General features: G+C 40.0%; 1 protein-coding gene across 10 annotated transcripts in view; it reads left to right on the top strand.

Annotated features, from left to right (window-relative positions):
* Nucleotides 1-22083, top strand: part of KCNIP4 (potassium voltage-gated channel interacting protein 4) — a 522091-nt gene that overhangs the window by 497136 nt on the left and 2872 nt on the right. For all 10 annotated transcript variants that reach the window (XM_073001089.2, XM_078394056.1, XM_020780441.3 and 7 more), the window contains 3 exons: nt 18360-18467; nt 19884-19988; nt 20352-20414. In XM_073001089.2, coding sequence (XP_072857190.1) covers nt 18360-18467; nt 19884-19988; nt 20352-20414 — 276 coding nt within the window. The remainder of the gene's footprint in view (nt 1-18359; nt 18468-19883; nt 19989-20351; nt 20415-22083) is intronic.

Raw genomic sequence — 22083 nt, forward strand, 5'->3', positions numbered from 1 at the left:
TATCTTATATTAGATTTTTCTCAATTACTATGTTTAGCAGATCAAACATTACTTTAGACATTTAAAGCAATCAATACAATTATAACCATTTGCATTAATTACATTAATATAAATCAAATTACCACTACTTACCATTATTTCAACAAGACATTCCAGTTTAATTACATCTCAAAACTAGTACACAAACAGAACATTTCTTACAGCATTACATTTTTTCCCATCCATCCGTTAGTCCTCCGGTCTTCGAGACAATGCATGAGCCACCATGTTCTGGGTTCCCTTCACATTGTGAATTTCAAAGTCAAAGTCCTGCAACAGTAGGGCCCACCTTATCAGTTTGTTGTTATTGGCCCGAATAGTCCTTAGCCACAAAAGTGGGGAATGGTCGGTGCATAGTACAAAATGTCTTCCCCAGATATATGGTTTCAGTATTTGCAATGCCCAGACTATGGCTAGGCACTCCCGCTCAGTTGTGGATAAATGTCTCTCACCCACCTGCAGTTTCTTGCTGAGATAGGTCACAGGATGATGGTTTCCATCATCGTCAGCTTGGCTCAGCATGGCTCCCAGCCCGACGTTGGGCGCAACCCTGAAGACTATAAACTCACGCTGGAAGTCTGGGGCTCTCAGGACTGGACCAGTAGTCAACGCTGTGTTCAATTTGTTAAAGGCTTCCTCACAGTCAGCCATCCAGTAGATTTTCTCAGCTTGTCTTTTATGGGTTAGATTAGACAGAGGGGCGGCTATCTCACTGAAGTTAGGTACAAAGCGACAATAGTAGCCGGCTAACCCTAGAAAAGCTCTTATTTTTTTCTTGGATGTTGGCTTGGGCCAATTGTTAATAGCCTCTATTTTTGATTCAAGGGGTTTGATTACACCTCCACCTACTATATGGCCTAAATATAATTCTGAACTCCCTAGTTGGCATTTACTTGTTTTAACTGTTCAGCCAGCCTCTTGTAATATCTGTAGTACTGTTTTAAGGTGGATTTTGTGCTTTTCCCAGGTCTCTATAAGGTCATCTAAATGAGTTGTCGGATAAGCATCTGTTTTAGTGATGAGATTTAATTTTCAGTAGTCTATGCAGAAGTGGATGCTTCCATCTGGCTTATCTACCAACACTATTGGGGCTGCCCAAGGGCTAGAAGAAGGAATGATAATTTTTGCCTTTAGCATCTCATCTAGCTCCCCACGAACCTTGGCAACATATGGCCCTGTTACACAATACGGAGTGACAGCTGTGGGGTGTGCATTCCCAGTATCTATTTTATGCACTACTCCCTTGGCTACACCAGGCTTATTAGAAAAGACTTGCTTGTATTTTAGCAGCAAGGCTCTTGCTTCTTCTTGTTGTTCTTGTGATAGAGTAAGGCTAATTCTGACTTCCTCAGGGTTATACTGGGATTCACCCAGTAACATTCTTCCCAATACTGTAATTCAGGCTTTTCATTGGGCATTTCCTTGATGACACACAAAACAAAATTTTCCTTCCTATAATATGGCTTAATCATATTTATGTGCACAGCTGTTCTGCCTTCTTCTCCCTCCTCCTGAAGTACATAATTCACATAACTCATTTTAAGAGATCACTCTAAATCAGGGGTCTCAAACTCGCAGCCCGCAGGCCAATTGTGGCCCGCGTGATGATACTTTGTGGACCCCGCCTTAATATGAAAGTTTAATGTTAGTGTGGATTGCGAGTTTGATGTGTATGGCACTTTACACTGTTGTGAGTGGAGCTGAACAAACCTACCAATCACGGTGGGGCACACGGCTCTCGGGGGCGAGTGAAAGTTTCAGCAGCATTGTCATAGAGTGTTTTCTTCCGTGCCTGGCTGGCACTTCATCCATTGTCCATGTTTTTTTTTTAAAAAAATAGACAGTGGTTCTCCGAATTCTTCAGGCAGTTCTTTCAGTACACTTTGATGCAGTTCATCAGGTCTTGTAGATATGAACTCAAGAAATCAAGAACTCAAGTAGAACATGGTCACTTTCCTCCAGAGTTCCTCTTGCAGCCACTTATTTCACCAAGTCATTTCTATAGATTAGAAACATGTGAAGTACAGCTACACCTCTAGTTTCTTCCTCCACATTTTGTAGGAGAAAATTATCAGGAATTTCTTGGAAGGTCCATATTTGGCAGAATTTGTCTCCCAACAGATATCAGGCTATTTGAAATCTCCTATTGCTGGTACATCATGTTTTGAAATTCTTGCAATTTGTTTTTTAAAGGTTTACTCCATATCTTCTCCTTGATTGGGTGGTCAGTAGTAAATTCCAGTTACTGCATTCTTTTTGGCTTTTGCCCCAATGATATTAATTCAGATGCTCTTGAGGGGACAAAAAAGCTCACCATACTGTATTTTAGAGATGGGGTATTTGTACTTTTCTCCCAGGAGAGATGAATATGACTATGACCATCACCGGTGGCTGGACCCTTTTGATCTCCCCCCCAGAACCAGCCCGGTCCACTTACTGGGCTTCACATGGCATGCTTGGTCATCATCAGAAACATTGCACCAATTGTGGAAATCGCCCAGCTGGGACTTCCCCACCTCCCTGTCCTGCTGTCCATTCTGGCAAGGAAACAGGATGATGGGTCTCCCCACTCAGCTGCTGAGTGTTCAGTATAGAGTGGTGCCTCGCATAGCAATCACTCCGTAAAGCGATGAAATCGCTTTGTGACACATTTTTTTGCGATCGCAAAAGCGATCACTTTGCGATGGTCCCTATGGGGTATTTTTGCTTTGCGATGATCGCAGGGAAGCAATCATCGCAAAGCCCCCATTTTCGCACAGCTGATTGGCGGTTTCAAAATGGCTGCCGGGTAAACAAAATGGCCACCCGCTGTTTTCAGGCACGGATTCCTCACTATAGAGGCACCGAAAATGGCGGCACTATGGAGGATCTTCGCCCAGCAGTGAGTTTTAAGTCCATAGGAACACATTAATTGTGTTTTAATGTGTTTCTATGGGCTTTTTTATTTTGCTTAGCGATGTTATCGCTTAGCAGCGATTTTTTCGGCATGAATTAAAATCGCTAAGCGAGGTATCACTGTATATGGCAAGTCTATGGATCTTCCCGGCATATTTCAGTTTCCATCCCATGCAGTAGGGAGTTTCCTACTACAACTGCTCGTCTCTTCTTCTTTTTGTAGGGTATGAGTTCAGTGACTGTGCTTGGCTGAATTTCAGCCTTTCTCATATCCTCCCACAGAGTCTCCTATATATCTTCATTTAAATGCTGTCTTCTAAATTCCCCTTCAAGAATCGGAGAGAAGTTTTGCAGTTTAACTGGTGAAGAAAGTTTTCTTCTTTTGCTCCTATGAATCTTTTTTATGATGCTTCCTCCACTATATTTCTTCTCTCCTCAGCATTTTCTACTTTTCTACTTTGCCTTGCTGTTCTCCTACTTCCAGTGCCTTTCTTTTCTACTGCTGCTCGAAAGCTCTATCTTCATCTTCTCTCATAGCCTGAAGTGGGCCCCTCACTGATTCAACTCTTTGATTCTCCCCCCCACACACACACACTATTAACAGTTTACATTTGCTGCATGTGGATGCTGTGTTATTCTCAGACAAAGACACTTGCAGGTCACCATCACTGAAGTATTTCTTCCCTTGATAATCCCTGTTACCTTATTTTCTTTTTTCTATATGCCTATGAGTGTCCTTGACTTTGTGTTGTCTGCCTCGAAGGGGGCTGGGAAGGTTCACTAATATATAACTCTCTGCCTTTCTTTCCTTGGTCTCCTGCTTTCATTTTTCTCTTCCTCCAGTAGACTCTTTCCTTACTACCTCTCCCCCACCAAACTCCTGTCAGTTCTCATAGATCCCACACTCTGGGCACTCCCTAGGGTGTGTTGCTGTTTTATTCCTCTGCTGTGCTGTGTTAGGAGTCAGCAAGCATCACAATTTAAAAGGGAGAAGTGAGCGCCTAATAACATGTCGTGAGTGTAATAGAATCCCATTTTGTTATAAGCAGATTTGAAGCTTGGGCAAACATGTGTTTGGGACCACTGAGAAGAAGAAATGTAAGAAAGGGACAATTTGCAGTTGAAAAGCAGTGGATGAGGAGAGAGTTAAGCATATCTTTTCTGGCTATAACTTCTCTGACATCCATTGCACTTTTATTTACTTGGTGTATGCACTATGACACTGAAATCTTAAAAGGTATTTACAGTAAGATAATTGATCCTCACTCATTTGTGGATGATGATGATATATGTTTATGTCTAATATTTGAAATGTGTAAAACAACATCTTATATTTCCCAGTGCAGAAATACTAAAATATTAAAATTAGATTCACCTGCTCCACAAATCTTGGAGGGAGATTTGAAGTGATGCCATGCTAATATTATCTCGTCACAGTACTGTTGCTAAATTCTCTCTAACAAATGTTAACAACTCTCAGAATGAAAGAGGAAAATGTTTGTGGTATCCAGGAATATATGTATGCATTTAAGAAATGGGTGTGCTACCACATTTTATTGGCTTATAGTGGAACCTATACTCAGGTCAAGAGGTTACTGTATTGATAAAATTTAGAGAAACAAAATGGTTTCCAATAGGCAAAGGTATCAGTTGTGAGTCCATTTTATCTCCCCGTCAATCTATATGCAGAAAATGCAAAACTGGATTAGACTAAACATCAACAATCAACATCAGTAGTTTGAAATATGCAGACAACACAACATTACCGCCAGAAAATGGCAATGATTTAAAATGGCTGCTGATGAAGATGAAAGTTTAAAAGGAGGATCAAAGATGAACATTAAAAATACAAAAGAAGGAATATAAACTTTAATGTTTGCAGTACACTTATAAAGTCTGCCTTCATGGAACTCAAAAAAATCCTTAAGTGTATGGATGTGTTGCTGGAGCCCAAGGCCAAGTAATATATTCCTGCCTATGATGCATGGGTGTTAAAGCCAACAATGCAGAAGACTGATAGGAAAAAAGTCAATTCATTCAAAATGTGGTGTTGGAGGAGAGCTGTATGAAACCCATGGAACACTAGACACACAAACACAAGGGTGCTGAATCAAACCATGCTCTGAGTTTCTGTAGAAGCAAAAAATGACTAAACTGAGGCTTTTGCGCGTTGGACATATCATGAGAAGACAAGATTTGGAGGAAGAGACAAATTTGAATGCAGTAAGAGATAAAAATACCCAATGCGGTGTAATGAATAGAGCGATGGACTAGGACTAGAGAAGTAGATGTTGCAGAACATTTCCTTTACCACCAAAAAGCTGAGATGTATGAAAATACAGATACACACATTATCTGAAATGTCTGAAAACAGTAGCCATCATGCTTGCAAAATGAGAGCTGAGTTTCACAATACTGGTAGCAATGTTAGCCATATTGTTAGGAAGAAGCAGACACCTCAGGCAGCAGATGTTGGAGGACTGCAGTAGTTTCTTGGCTGTTCCTTCTCAGCCCTCATCCATTCCTCTGAAAGTCACAGCTGTGGATGCCATGTGGCCTTTCCTGGACCCTTGTGTTTGCTAACAGATGTGTTGAAGGATATTTTAAAGTAAAATTCAACTGGCAGTCAAGGTAGCTTTTCTGTATAGAGAATGGATGGAGGTGTATCTTGCCCTGTACTTCAGGTCTTAAAATATCTTGAACTGATAAAAAATACTGATAAAAAACATTAAGGTTAGCATGTTGTTTTATTTCAGATTTTTGGTGGCTTTCTTTGGGCTCTCTTTTGTGGGTAATAAAGAAAATCACTAACCAAAGGCTTTCAGCCTTTTGCTTAATTGCAGATGTGGAAGGCAAACAGTGTAATAGTCACTTCTAGATGACAATTAATGTTCCCATGCGGACCCTCAAGCAAGCAGCAATCCACTGGACACACACCCCAAGAACTAATTGCTACCTAGAAGTGATTGCATGTTAATGCCATTTGCCTTCTGCATGTGTAATTAAGCAACAAGATTTCAGCCATATTCATAAACATTGAGTTTATATATATATATATAAAATATAATTGACAATGTCATTTTAATGTGTCTGTTTTAAAATGAAATAGAAATTTCTGTAAAAAGTAATAATTATCCGTATTTTATTAACTGCAAAAGCATTAATGAAAATATTAAAAGCAAAGAACTTTTTCCACAAATTGTTTTGTTGAGCCCTCCTCCTCCTGCCATCAACTTTAACCAATGAATTCACGAAGGCTTTCACGGCCAGGATCTAATGGTTGTTGTGGGTTTTTTGGACTCTTTGGACGTGTTCTAACAGTTGTTCTTCCTAAAGTTTCGCCAGTCTCTGTGGCCGGCATCTTCAGAGGACAGCACTCTGTGCTCTGCTGTAGTTTGCTTGGGCCAAAGAGCCCAAACATGGCCAAAGAGCCCGAAAAACCCACAACAACAATTTAACTAATGAATTACAAACAATTTTGAAAAGGACAAAAAATATTTTAGTATTTTAATATAATGACCAAATATTCCATTGGAGGAAAGTAAGAGAAATGTCCTTTAATTAACAAAGCTTAATTCCTTAAATAGTTGAACTATTTAAAATCTTAAAGGATGATGCTGTTAAGGTGCTACATTCAATATGCCAACAAGTTTGGAAAACTCAACAGTGGCCAGAGGACTGGAAAAGATCAGTCTACATCCCAATACCAAAGAAGGGCAGTGCCAAAGAATGCTCCAACTACCGGACAATTGCACTCATCTCACACGCCAGCAAGGTTATGCTCAAAATCATACAAGGTAGGCTTCAGCAGTATGTGGACCGAGAACTCCCACAAGTACAAGCAAGATTCCGAAGGGGCAGAGGAACTCGAGACCAAATTGCCAACATGCGCTGGATTATGGAGAAAGCCAGAGAGTTCCAGAAAAACATCTACTTCTGCTTCATTGACTATGCAAAAGCCTTTGACTGTGTGGACCACAGCAAACTATGGCAAGTCCTAAAAGAAATGGGCGTGCCTGACCACCTTATCCATCTCCTGAGAAACCTATATGTGGGACAGGAAGCAACAGTTAGAACTGGATATGGAACAACGGATTGGTTCAAAATTGGGAAAGGAGTACGACAAGGTTGTATACTGTCACCCTGCTTATTTAACTTATATGCAGAATACATCATGCAGAAGGCTGGACTGGAGGAATCCCAAGCTGGAATTAAGATTGCAGGAAGAAATATCAACAACCTCCGATATGCAGATGATACCACTCTGATGGCGGAAAGTGAGGAGGAACTAAAGAACCTTGTAATGAGGGTGAAAGACGAGAGTGCAAAAAACGGTCTGAAACTCAACATCAAAAAAACTAAGATCATGGCCACTGGTCCCATCACCTCCTGGGAAATAGAAGGGGAAGATATGGAGGCAGTGACAGATTTTACTTTCTTGGGCTCCATGATCACTGCAGATGGAGACAGCAGCCCCGAAATTAAAAGATGCCTGCTTCTTGGGAGGAAAGCAATGACAAACCTTGACAGCATCTTAAAAAGCAGAGACATCACCTTGCCAACAAAAGTCCAAATAGTCAAAGCTATGGTTTTTCCTGTAGTGTTGTATGGAAGTGAGAGCTGGACCATAAAGAAAGCTGACCGCCGAAGAATTGATGCCTTTGAATTGTGGTGCTGGAGGAGACTCTTGAGAGTTCCCTGGACTGCAAAGAGAACAAACCTATCAATTCTAAAGGAAATCAACCCCGAGTGCTCATTGGAAGGACAGATCCTGAAGCTGAGGCTCCAGTACTTTGGCCATCTCATGAGAAGAGAAGACTCCTTGGAAAAGACTTTGATGTTGGGAAAGTGTGAAGGCAAGAGGAGAAGGGGACGACCGAGGATGAGATGGTTGGACAGTGTCATCGAAGCAATCAACATGAATTTGACACAACTCCGGGAGGCGGTGGAGGATAGGAGGGCCTGGCGTGCTCTGGTCCATGGGGTCACGAAGAGTCGGACATGACTAAACGACTGAACAAACAAACAAACAATTCCTCTGTCTTTCAGTTTCCTCCATCTTTCAATGAACTCCTTGGTATGATAATGTTATTACAAGGTCAAGAAAAATTAATGAAATTGCTACAAATCTCCATTGATAAGTGAGTTCAGTATTGAACAAATATAACAATACCTCTCTATTAGTATCGTGCTTGCTTGCTTCATTATAACCAGGCTTTCTCCTTAAAAAGGACCCAAGGTGACTTACATCAGTAAAGTGACAATATTTAAAAGTTTAAAATAGCAAATATACAAATATTGCAAAAAAATTAAACAAATATTAGATTTAAAATGGTAAATGACAGGGATTGGGTCTCACACCTCACTGTAGAGTGTGACTTAAGCCGTACCAGCTTGAGCTCGACTTGGATTAAAAAAAACAAAGAAACAAAAAAAAAACCCCACTCAAACTCAACTTGCAACTCAGACCCATTTTTCGAAGTTGTGTTTCTGAGCCCCTATTATTTTAATGGAAACCTGCAAGAGAGGCCGTTTGCCTGCCTCTCCTGCAGGTCTCCATTAAAACAATAACCCACATATCACTTCTCCACTTCCATTTGGTCTGACACAGTCCATAATATCAATTTCCGCATCCTGCTCAGTCCAACATCAAGTCCCCAAAATCCACCAGCCACATACAATCAAACCAGTCTGTCATACCATTCTATGTGGAGATCAAACAAAAGGGCTCTTGATGCCAATCTGCAATTGCATCCTGAATGTTCTGGGGACACTTCTGGTCTCTGACTTTCAGGTAATCCACATGGCAATGATATTAGTCGCAGCCTTCTGCAGCTCAGCCCTTGGTTCTATCTGCATCCTCAATTCACCTGCAAAGCCTGTCTCTATAGCTTAGCACAGAGGGTGCCTTGGAGTGGACACATCTGCTTGTGACCACAATAGTTTGCGGATGCCTCAGGCTCCTCCATCCCCCTTCAGCTTCAGCACAGCAAGCAAGCCAGATGGATCCAATTGTCAAGCTTGGTTAAGAAATATGAAGGCAGCAAGAGGCTTCAGGTTATTAAAGGACTGCTGGTTGTTAAAGCATGCTGGAGTTTGGGCTCCAGCTTATGGGCTTAAACAGTAAGCAAGGCAAACCAATATAGACTCAAAAATTAAAAAAAAAATAAAAAATAAAATGGGAGCTTTAAAAGGCATGAGCATAACAAAAACAAAAAACTGGGTTGTTTTATACCTATATTGGATCACCAAAATGTCACTAAAAGGCAGCTTTAAAGTCCTCTAGAATTCTTTATGAGGCTGGGCATTACTAGGATTGGGCAAAGAAATCAGAAAAATCCAAAAATTATTTAGCCAGGTGTTAAATTATTCTGAAATTAGATTCAAAGGGGAGGCTGAGGCTTGAAGAGTCAGCATGAGATATGAAGGTGTCATGTTTTGCGTTCAGGGATGTAGAATCAATTTCCTTTCTCCATCTCTGTAGACCAGTGGTCGGGGAACAGGGGTAAATTACCCCAATTGGGGTAAAAGTGAAAATCCTGGGGGTAATGAGCAGAGCGTTACCCCCCTCCCCCAACCCCCACCCCTGCAGCCAAACCTCAAATTATAAACCACCTCTCCCTGCCTTGGTTGCGGCAGGGCACTTGGAATTCCGTTCTTTCAGAGATCGGAGAGAAGCCTGCTAGATTGGTTACAGCTATAGAATAGCTCCGGTCTCTCAGTCAATCTGGGGCTTGTGAATGACTGCTTCTGCCGGAGATGAATGCAAGAAGCAGGAGGAGGGAAAGGCTCCAGTTAACGAGGGAAGGAAGGTGCGAGAGACTGAGGGCATCAGCAAGCTTGTTTAAATGTATGTAGAAAATGGATGGAGGGAGGGAGGGAGGGAGGGTGTGTGAGTGTGTGTGTGTATGAGACAGACAGAGAGAGAGAGAGACTGACAGAAAGCTATGAAAAAATGAACAGGCAAGCAAAGCAGAAGGCTTGAATCAAGTTGGGAAAAAGGGTGGCTTTATCAAGCTTGTTTAAATTAATGAGAGGAAATGGACATATTGAATTTAATTGTTGAAAATTGGGGGAGGAAGGGTTTGTGTGTGTATGTGTAAGAGAGAGAGAGAGAGAGAGAGAGAGAGAGAGGGACTCAAACCTATGAAAAAAGGAACAGGCAAGCAAAACAGAAGACTTGAATTGAGGCGGGGGGGAAAGGGGTGGCTTTTTAAGATGCTGTCTAGGTTTGTCATTGCTTTCCTCCCAAGAAGCAGGTGTCTTTGAATTTTGTGGCTGCTGTCACCATCTGCAGTGATCATGGAGCCCAAGAAAGTAAAATCTGTCACTGCCTCCATATCTTCCCTTCTGTTTGCCAGGAGGTGATGGGACCAGTGACCATGATCTTCATTGTTGTTGTTTTTTTATGTTGAGCTTCAGACCATTTTTTGCGCTCTTCTCTTTCACCCTCATTAAAAGGTTCTTTAATTCCTCCTCACTTTCTGCCTTGCTTTTGCATAGTTAATGAAGCAGAAGTAGATGTTTTTCTTGAACTCTCTGGCTTTCTCCATAATCCAGCACGTGTTAGCAATTTGGTCTCTAGTTCCTCTGTCCATTCGAATTCCAGCTTGCACTTCTGGGAGTTCGTGGTCCACATACTGCTGAAGCCTACCTTGCAGGATTTTGAGCATAACCTTGCTAGCATGTGAAATGAGTGCAATTGTACGGTAGTTGGAGCATTCTTTGGCACTTCCCTTCTTTGGGATTGGGATGTAGACTGATCTTTTCCAATCCTCTGGCCACTGCTGCTGATTTTTTTTTTTAAATAGTACACTAGTCCTTTGATATTGGGCTGTGGCACCAGGGTGGGTGACATGACCTTTAGCCTGGTTTGTTCCTTTTTTTACACCACACACAGAACGATTAAAGTGGTAGGAAAAGCTCCCCCCCCCCAGCTCTGCATTGCCTGTCTCTAGCAAGCATGTCATTGCTAGCACCACTCTGGCAGCCATTGATGATGATTAAATCCTCTGCAAGCTAGCAAAAATTTAATGCAGTTTGCTAGGCATGTTGGACACCTTACTACTTCTTGCACCATCCCATGGCTGGAGTACAATGTGTTCCAGCAAAAATTGTGCACATCTTTATTAAATTTGGTGCATTCTGCTAGTTTGGTACATAGCCTGGCAGCCATTGATACTGATGATATATCCTGCTAGTTTGGTACACAGCCTGTGTAGATTCAAAAATATTTTGAATTCAAATAATGTATGATTTCCTTCGTTTCAAATCAAAGGGGTAGTGTCGGTGTATATAAATTGGGGGGGGGGGGGGTTAAAGGTAAAAAAGTTCCCTGACCCCTGCTGTAGACAAAGGGCTGTCCAAAGGGGTCTTTCTCTCAATCCCCCCACTTTCACAGGTGCCCTTGGTGGGGAGACAGGAAAGGGCCTTATTTGCTGCTGCTCCCAGACTCCAAAACTTCCTGCCAGGTTGACCTTATTGTTGTTGTCCTTCTGCAAGCAAGCAAAGATCTTTCTCTTCAGGTAGATTTTCATGACAGAGTGTCTAGGGGAGGTTTTAAAAAGAGATGGTTTGTGTTTTATTGCTTCTAAATCTATTTTGATAATGATTTACCTAACATTAATATAATGTTATTAATTCATATAATATTTGAATAATCCACAGTTTCTAGTTTTAATATAGCATTTTAATGATGTTAACCTCCTTGGGTCCTTTTTTAGGAGAAAGGCAAGGTAAAAATATTAAATGAATACATTTTATATCCTTGGTTTAGAACTATTAGCTGCATCACTGACTTTTTTTTGGTGTCTGAAAACTTCAGTGTTATTTATGTCAAATACACTGCCTCTCTGTGTTGCAAATTGTGCATAGGTGTGTTTTGTTGACTCCAAAGTCTTATTTGTGTCAATATTGTTTTATTGGATAAGGAAAGGGCATTGGCTAAGGAAAAGGCTAACAACAGTCAGGTGGACACAGATTAGTGGCTCCTTTTCAAATTGGGTGGAAGTAACAGGTGGAGTACCCCAAGAGCTCAGTCCTGTGCCCTGTGCTGTTCAAGATTTTTATTAATGATCTGGATCAGGGGATACAGGGAATGCTAATCAAATTTGTGGATGAAACAAAACTGGGCAGAATAGCTAATACCCTGGAAGAGAGAAACAAAAAATCTAAATGACCTGGATTGGCTTGAGCACTGGGCTGAAGACAACAAAATGAAATTAAACAGGGATAAGTGCAAAGTACTGCATCTCAGAAAAAGAAACCAAACACACAGTTATAAGATGGGGGAATACCTGGTTCAGCAATACTACGAGCAAGAAGGATCTTGGAATTGTGGTAGATCACAAGCTTAATATGGGCCAACCATGTGATGCGGCTACCAAAAAAAGGCAAATTCTATTTTAGGCTGCATTTACAGAAGTATAGTCGCCAAATCCTGCAAGGTATCAGTTCTCCTCTGTTCAGCACTGCTTAGACCAAGTTCTGGACACTACACTTCAAGAAGAATGTTGACAAATTGGAACAATTTCAAAGGAGGTCAACAAGGATGATCAGGGAGCTGGAAACCAAGCCTTATGAGGAAATGCTGACAGAATTGGGCATGTTTAGCCTTGGGAAAAGAAGTCAGAAGGGAGATAAGAGAGCACTTTTCAAATACTTGGAAGTAGAGATGGGGGTATCCGTATTCGGATACGAATATCCCTGCACAGCTGGAGTTAATAAAGGTCTGCCCTCTGGGGCCAAGCTGTCCATTCACATGCCCACTGGTGGCAGCCTCGCACATCCTTCAGATCACTCCCAGAGCCCCACTGTCTTCCTGCTCAGCTAGCCACTTGGCAGCTGTGCAGGGAGACTAGTCCTCCCTTCCCTTGCCTAGAGTGGCTAGCCGAGCAGGAAGACAGTGGGGCTCCAGGAGGGATTGGAAGGATGAGTGAGGTGGCCTGCGGTGGTGGACATATGAATAGAAACTCCGGCCCCAGTGGACGGACTCTCGTTAACTCCAGCTGCATGGGGATATTTGTATTTGTATACAAATGCCCCCATCTCTACTTAAAAGGCTGTCATACAGAGGAGGAACAGGATCTCTTCTCAATCATTCCAGAGTGCAGGATGCACAACAATGAGCTCAAGTAACAGGAAACCAGCTTTTGGTTGAATATCAGGAAAAACCTCCTATCTGTTAGAGCACTTCAGCAATGGAACCAATTACCTTGTGAGTGCTCCAATACTGGACGTATTCAAGAGAAATTTAAACAAGCACTTGGCAGATATACTTTGATCTGTATTCCTGCATTGAGCATGGGGTTGGCCTTGATGGCCTTATAAGCCCCTTAGAATTTCATTATTCTATGATTCAATGATAATTTAATAATGTTTTATTTATTATTTGCTTCCATATGATGTCTTGCTTCAGTAAAAATTTACTAGTACTGTATTTTATTCATTTCTAAAGGTACACTTCAGTATGATACTGGATATTGGTGAAAATAATGTTGCCAGTCTACCCATCTATGAGGAAAAATCATTTCTCTTGGCAGCAAGTTATTGCTCATATATAACATGCTGGTTATAGTCCTCGATACACATCACAAAATGCATCCAGCTCCTCATTAATGAATGGCTATTTGTCACCAAAACACATACAATTCCTCTTGTGCAAGTGTAAACTGGCAATATGATTTGGACCATAGTTGGTCTTTTGGTAGAGAGTTAATGACTGTGTAAATGCCATAAAAGCTACTGTTTAAATAAATCAGGATAGTTAATAGCTACATTGGGAATTCTAAATAATTTGTTGGCAATATGTTGATTGTTGATTACTAAAAATTCTTTTTCCTACATATAATCAGCCACACCGACATGATTGCAATGTTTGTTTCTGTCTAAACATATTATTCTGGTATTGCTGGGCTCTGTGAATATATCCAACTTTTTGCCTCAGATGTCAGATATATTGTACTAAATATCAGTTAAACCTGGCAAAAACAGTTTAAGCACTATTGGTGTGCCATCTGACTAGTTTCCTTTTGTTTATTTTTTTGCTTATACACTTTTGTTTATTTGGAATCAATTTCTGTGGAGTATACTGTTTGGTTCATGCCAGAAGACCTGTTTGATCCTGGGTAAATTCCCTGCTCTATTCCTGGGAGTTTGTAACTGAAGCCCTGCTGAAACAGCTTTGGGAAACCTTGAACTGTTGCTGACCAGCACAAAGATGGAGGTTTTCATCTGTCCTGTTGGCACACTATACCTGTTTCTTTCTGATTGCAGAGTGGAGGAAACAGACCAGAGAAAAAATATTGGCATCAGAGCTTCCGAATATATCCCCTTAATCTTTCTGATGTCAATTTGCTGGGTTCTGTTCTTTTTTTTTTTCCTCATGTCTGGAGCAAAATCTAAGGGAATGGATTGTTTTTTGTCATTTTTTCCCTTGAAACTTGAAGTATATTTCACTACATTTAACTTGTGTCATGTAGAAGATAAGAAGAGATTTCAGAAAGCATCGTGGATCTAAAATGACAGATTCATGGAGGAAACTGAATGTATTAGTTGAATGTATTGAATCTACCAATGGGGGTATTTTGAAACACAGCCTTATTAGTGTGTCAACCTAGAGCAGAAGACAGTGATTTTGTTGTTGAATGGAGTACTTTAATACATTGTTGTATTATAATAATAATGCTAAGAAATGGTCTTAAATGTGTCCTGAGTAGAGATGGGGGTATTCATATTCATATACGAATACCCCCATCTCTAGTCCTGAGCCCTTTGGAAACTCTTTAATTGTCCATAAATCTTTTCTTTCTCAACCTTTACAATTAATGAAAAGAAATCTGAATATAGGAAATGACAGCATGGTCCACCAAAAAAGGGATATAAGTGTATATTTAAAACAATGTGGAATGGTCACAGAAGGAAATATATATTTGTAGCGGAATGCCAAAAGGTGACGTCATTCCCACCTGTCCATCACAGAAGCTCAAGGGGGAGGAGCTAAGGATAGGGCAGGAGGGGCGGAGCCAGGGAGACAGAGAGTGAAACAGACAGACAGTTTGAGGAGATGTGGAATGAGAGTTAGGGTTTTAGCAGTAAGAAGAAGAGTGTTAGGGATTTGAGCTGAGAGTGTTAGGAGAGGGAATTGAGATAAATGATATTGGAATGAAGTTACAAGTACCATAAGAGAGATATTGAGTAAAAGTACATAGTAGTTTGAAATAAAAGTGAGTGCATCCATAATCAAATCCATGTTAAGACCTGGTACAGTTCCTACTTGATTTACCTTTATGATTTACTTATCAATAAAAGAATCTTTGTTAATTCAACCTCTGTCCTATGTTCAATAACCCTTAGTGTTGGCAGCACACAAGTATAACATAATTGGTTTTAGGAAAATACCTGGTGGCAGCATGAAAGGAAAGGGCATGATCTCTGGTGAGGGCCAAAATAAACAGAGGCAACAAGGTAGATCGCCACAATATTAAACTGACAACCTGTTGTTTTTTATTTCATTTCTATCTCAACTTTCTCCCCAAATTCATAGTAAGTTCCCACTACATAGACAAATTAACCTAAAGTGGATTTTTCTTAACTGTACTTTGGGAATCAGTATATTGGACCAAAATGAACTTTTTGGAACCACTTCCAGGGACTTGGAATTTCGGTTTTGGCCGATGCAGAGTTGCAGGAACTAGACTACCAGGACATGGGTACAAACACTGAATTGGACTGTGAAATCTGGAGGTTTCGAACCTCGGTTCAGGCCTATTTGGCCAAAGTAGATCCTCTGAAACTGCCCCTGGAGCTGGAAGTGTTTGTGTTTGACTAGCTGGTGTAAACCTGTGGGAATTAGGCCATCAGGCCACAGATACAACCATTGAATTGTGCCTTGGTATTTTGGGGGTTTAAATTTTGGTTCAGGTCTATTTGGCTAAAGTGGATTCTTTGAATTGACTCTGGAGACTTGGAATATCTGTTTGGCTGGCATCAATTTGCCAGGGATGAATCAGGCCATGGATACAATCATCAAACTGAACTGTGATACTTGGGGGTTTTGAATCTTGGCTTAAGTTCTTGGTCGGCTGGAACATAATGGCACAACAAAGACAATTTTGGGATGAAACAAAATCTACCCTTCAAACAATCCTAGAAATAGGACATCCCACTACCAAGAGGCAAAATTATTCAAGGAACAGCTGAAGAAGAATTATAGTCAACAAGAGACAGGGAATAACAAAAAAGGAAATGAGAGTGTACCGGATGATGCATGCCAATCAAAAGAGGAGCTGGAGGAAATTAATGGGGAAAACCTAAGAGAAACAACTTTAACCTTGTATCTGAGGAGAGTATTAAGGGAAGACAAGGGGAGAAAATCAGTAGAATTAATTTTTTAAAAAACCGGAAGATCTATTGAAGATAGACCAAGTGCATAAAGATCTACTGGAGATAAATCAGATGCACAAAATGGTTTCAGAGGGCACAAAAGATGGCAGAATACTTAGAGAGACAGAAACAAAAAGTGAAAAAAGAGAAATGTGAGGGAATTACTTAGAAAGATGAAAAAGGGAAAATAGGAAGAAGGCCCTTAATGTTGGAAAGCATGTATATATCTAACTTCGGGAATTGTAAAGGAGCATATCCTTTATATTAAAAAGGAGAATTAAATTGAAATAAGGGAGCACTAATCGGGGTAAAGACGTAATATGGTGGGTTTTCTTTTTAGGTAAATTAAACTAGATATAAGGTTGGGGCATGGATCTGGATTTACTTTTATTTATTTATTTTATTTATTTATTTATTCGATTATTACCCCGCCCCTCTAGACAATGTCTACTCGGGGCGGCTTACATCAGTTAAATTAAATATGCTATTAGAAAATCTTGAGAATATTGTACATTATGAAAGTAATATTATGATAGTAGCCAATATTATATACTAAAATACATACATGAATGGTTTGAATGTTTGAAAGATGTCTGGAATTTGGGGGGACAACTGGGAAGACACAGATGCAAAAAAACAAATAATTGTAAGCAAATCATGTAACACAATGTTTGATAAGTGAAAAACTAATAAAATGTATTTTAAAAAGTAAGTTCCCACTGAAATAGGTAAAGGTTTCCCTTGACATTTAGTCCAGTCGTGTCCAACTCTAGGGGGCGGTGCTCATCCCCGTTTCCAAGCCATAGAGCCAGTGTTTGTCCGAAGACAGTTTCCGTGATCACATGGCCAGGTACTGAACACCACTACCATTTTGACCTTGCAGCACAGAGGCTTCAGCGCCACCACGTCCACTTCCTATTGAAATAGAAACTAAAAAGTTGTCTTGACACACATTTTTAAAAATATTGTATTAAAAGGTAATTGAAAGCAATATGAACATGTAGAGCAACCACCACTCTAAGCCTCCTATCTTACCACCAAAAAAGCTCCCCTGAATAAAAGGTACTTGCCTTCTGATGGAAGGAAAAGATGAGGGGACCAATCTAGTCTTCCCAGAAAGACATTCCTAAATATGGTGCTGAAGCTGTCTCTTGTGTGTTCACCAAAAGTGCCTAGTAGGATGGTAGGATAAAAAGGGCATCCTATGAAAATATTAAAACTCTGTGAAAGAGGTGGTGACCTCTTTCAACTGGTCTCTGTATTTGACTTCTGTTTGTTGTAAGAGATGAAGTATAAATTGTCTGTAACTCACTGTCACTGTTGTCTCTCTTGGGATGAAAAATTGTATTACTAAATTTATTCAGTTTATTATCATTAGCTAAGGCAACAACGGAAGAAAAAAATGACATCCTCTGTATACAAAATAAGATATATGTCCTCTTGTATCCTGAGTTGCTGTTTTAAGGAAAATAATCCCTTGTGGCCTTCAGCTTCCACTATTTGTTTTGTCTTTTTCAACAATGTGTAATAAAAATAATTATTCATGAATTGTCTGGCTGAGAGGGTGGAATTCACCGCTTGGCTGCTTTAGCATTTTTTGTATAAGATTGGAATTGCTATCATCCTTTATCCATTAGTGCTGGAATAATCCTACTGGTGTCAGTGGCCCATGGAGCTGAGTTGTACGTGTTGATAGTTTGGGCATGGTCCAACCAAAGTTGACCCCTTTATAACTTCCAGTTATTTAAGTAAATATAATTTAGTTTTTTTCAATAAAACATGATCACGCTAGTAGCAACTACTTACAGATCCTACTGAAACCATATTGATGTCAACAAATTTAAGTGTGTGTTTAGGTATGAATGCTTGTGTGTGGATCATCTCCCTTTGTATTTTAGTTCTTCCTTGCAAGGGGAGAAAGAAAAGCTGCCATTGTGTTTTAAAGACTAGGGTTTAACATGGAAGACTTATAGTTCATTACATTCTTACATAGTATTCTCATGCAGTTTTCAGAAAATTAAATCATACATTTTTTCTTTCAGGATTTTGTTATGGGCCTTTCTATTTTGCTCAGAGGAACAGTGCAGGAAAAACTTAACTGGGCTTTTAATTTGTATGACATAAATAAGGATGGCTATGTAACTAAAGAGGTAAGATGTTGTTTCTTTTTCTGTATCTTTAAAGCGCTTGCCATTAAATGCATACTTGAAACTTACCCTCGATTTATTTTAGTAAAAACTAAGTAGATCAAAACCAGAGCTGGTTAGTCTGTCATATGCAGCTGCCTGGGACAAGCCTTAGACAAACAAAAATGCATGTCAGGATCCTTTGTATTTGGTCCACTGGACATAATAGAAAAGGATGCTGTGGCATACTTCTCCAATGTCATTCTGTTTCATTGCCATAGCTGCAATACGGTGACTCCATGCATCTGCCTTTATATGTTGCCTCTCACAACTCACAATTGTGTTTTCCCAGCCTTTCTGTCTTTCAAATGCAAGGGCAAAGACACAGACTCAGCTTCTTCCAACAACATATTCAAATGGTAAAACTGTAGTTGCAATAGTCCTGTGTTATGATTTAGGAACATGGATCTTCCAGCCTCCCAATTTGAAAAGAAAACACACTTTCTTCTTTCTTGTACTGTTTATTTGAGCAACATAGCCCTTCTCCCAGGAAACCCTCCAGGAAATACAGGATGATAGGCAGAGAAAATGACACTTACCATTCAAATGACCTTGATTTGCAGAAACAGAATTTTAATCACTTTTCTTATCTTCATGTAATTGAACATGTCTTACTGTGTTTTCCGTCCCATGAAAAAGGCCTTTAAAGGACCTTAGAAGTGCTAATCATTTCAAGCACAATTAATTGAACACCCTGTGAGGTTTGCTATTCAGATTTTTTACATAGAAGCATGGTTGTTTCTCCTTGCTCTCTCTCTCCCCCCCTTACTAAATTTTGTCTGTTCACCTTGTCTCTCAATGGTTTTGAAAGATATCCAGGTGACAATAAGGGAAATGTTTTATAAAATAAGAAAGGTGTTTTTGTAGACCTAAAAATATTTGACACTAGTAGGTTTCTACATGAAAATCTGTTCTAATTCATTAGGCACCCAGGTAGTAGGGAAAATGCATGTGGCTAATTGAAGAAGCTTGACTTGCTAGATGGCTGCATAATCCAGGTGTGGGCAACTTGAGGCCAGATGTTACTGGACTACAACCCTAACCGGCCTTAATCAGCATAGCCCACAGTGGTAGATGATGGAAGCTGCAGTCCACCATCTGGAGGCTTACATGTTGTCATAATTATAACTTAATTATATCAAAATAAGCCTCTGTAACAAGGATGGGGAAGGCATCACCTTTGAGGAAAACTCCTACTGCAAGTGATCATCACATGCTAGGTGGGACTGGGGGGGTCATAGCACTCACCCCTCCCTTTCCCTGGTTTATACAATATGAAACACTTCCAGCTCTGACTTCACAAGATTCCCATCTTATAAATGCAGTTTTCATTAGTTGCATATTTTTTCTGCTCACATTAACATGTTTTTTCTCCATTAGGAAATGCTGGATATTATGAAAGCTATATATGATATGATGGGGAAATGCACATATCCTGTTCTCAAAGAGGATGCCCCAAGGCAACATGTGGAAACATTTTTCCAGGTAGGTCAATGTCCATCAGATTGCTTTCCATTATGATGGTTAGGAAGTTTGTGTTCACGTTATATCATGTGCACTCAACTGACTAAGCAGCAGTTCCGTTCACTGGTGGGCTTGTATGCAGCTGGATGTTTTCACTGACAAATAAACGAAATCTAAATCTTTGATTTGGTAATAAAATGTAAATTGTTAAAAAGCTTAGAAGTAATGAACCCAAAGGAGTTTGGCAACAGTGTTATCATTCTAAAAGGCCACTTTTTAAAGCTGTTATAAGGTTCCCATATATATTTTGCTTAAAAGATTAAATAAAATGGTAATATTAACATGTAGTTGACATCATTTAATGAAAAAAATTCTTATTTGCAGAAAATGGACAAAAATAAAGATGGTGTGGTTACCATAGATGAATTCATTGAAAGCTGCCAAAAAGTGAGTGACTGGTGTTAACACCATATACACACAGCAATTCACAAATTTCAAAGTACTTTGGAAAACAGTTACTGGGAAAAATTCTGTTGCATAACTTTGTACTTGGTGTAAACTGGATTAGGTGCTGGAAACATTTAATTTACACTAATTAGAAGTTTCCTAAACCCACTGTTTTAGCTTCTCAGGATACGGTACTTGCATGCAAGCAATTACGTATAGCAAAGGATTTGTCATTCCAAACAATGTCAAAACTAAAAATAAATTTACTGAGTTGCAAATACAGTGGTGCCTCGCATAGTGATTGCTGTTTAGCAATGAAATCGCTTTGCGACACATTTTTTGCAATCGCAAAAGTGATTGCTTTGCGATGTTCCCTATGGGGGAATTTCCCTTTGCAATAGTCGGTTCCCTGCTTCGGGAACCGAGCATCGCAAAGCGACGATTTTAAAACAGTTGATCGGCGGTTTCAAAATGGCCACCGGGTAAACAAAATGACCACCTGCTGTTTTCTGGGATGGATTCCTCGCTTAAGAGGCACCAGAAATGGCCGCGCTATGGAGGATCTTCTCTGAACGGTGAGTTTTAAGCCCATAGGAACGCATTAATCAGGTTTTAATGCATTTCTATGGGCTTTTAAATTTTGCATTGTGACATTTTCTTTCTGCAGCGATTTTTGCGGAACGAATTAATGTCGCAGTGCGAGGCACCACTGTATATTTTGCTGCACAGGAATGCAGCAGTGATCTTTGTGCAGCAGGGCAAACCAACATTCTACAAGCCAGTTCTGAAAATGATGTGTGTTTGTAAAGCAAAAACAAAAATGTATAGCTTTTAAACTGGGCTTCAGTACCAAGTTTGGCAGAGTGTCTGCTCTTCCTCTGTGCCAAATTTAGGGACGTTTGGACAAAGGGTTTTCAAGTTATGATTATGATTTTTAAAAAATAAAACTGTTTTACCACTACCCTCATTCAGAAATAGGCAACCTCAAACTACCACAGATATAACATGGCTCCCATAACTTGAAAAGACCAATCTTGCTTAGCCTAAATCAGAATTGTTGGTCTCACTCACTTTTCCTTATTTGGAAAGAATCCGGCCAGTAGCAGCATATTGGTCCTCAAAAAAGACATTTCAGATGAGAGAAAAAGTTATTTCTTATAACATGGAGCCTGCAAGGTGCAGGTTTGTCAAGAGTAGCTTCAAGCAAGAATACATTGTGTCTAAGTAGACAGGTCAATTGAACATCACAGTTACTATATAAGGCGTAGAAAATTGGTTTATTTCTTTAAAAAGGAATGTAGTCACAGTCCTCCAGTAAGCAGGGTATTTTGCTATTTATCCTTTGAATCTGAAATGTGTTGTCAAAGCCTCTCTCCAGACCCATCTGCAATCAATTCAAGGGTCAGTTCACTCATGAGTGTGACTGATCATCTGAATATATAAGCCCTGTTAATTGCTCCCCCCCACCCTGAAAGCAGAGGTTGTATCATAGCACTTGATGATAATTCATATTTTCCAAGCAATAGATATATAAAGAATTTGCTTTAAGTTTGGGTGAGAAATTGTTAACTGATGAAAAAAAGGAGAGGGCTTCTGGGATTCTCCTCTCCTTGGCATCTCTTTGTGACTGGTAATGAGCACAAGAAGGTATCCTGTACCCCATCTTGAT

This window comes from Pogona vitticeps, chromosome 5, assembly GCF_051106095.1.
Source record: "Pogona vitticeps strain Pit_001003342236 chromosome 5, PviZW2.1, whole genome shotgun sequence".
Taxonomy (NCBI): domain Eukaryota; kingdom Metazoa; phylum Chordata; class Lepidosauria; order Squamata; family Agamidae; genus Pogona; species Pogona vitticeps.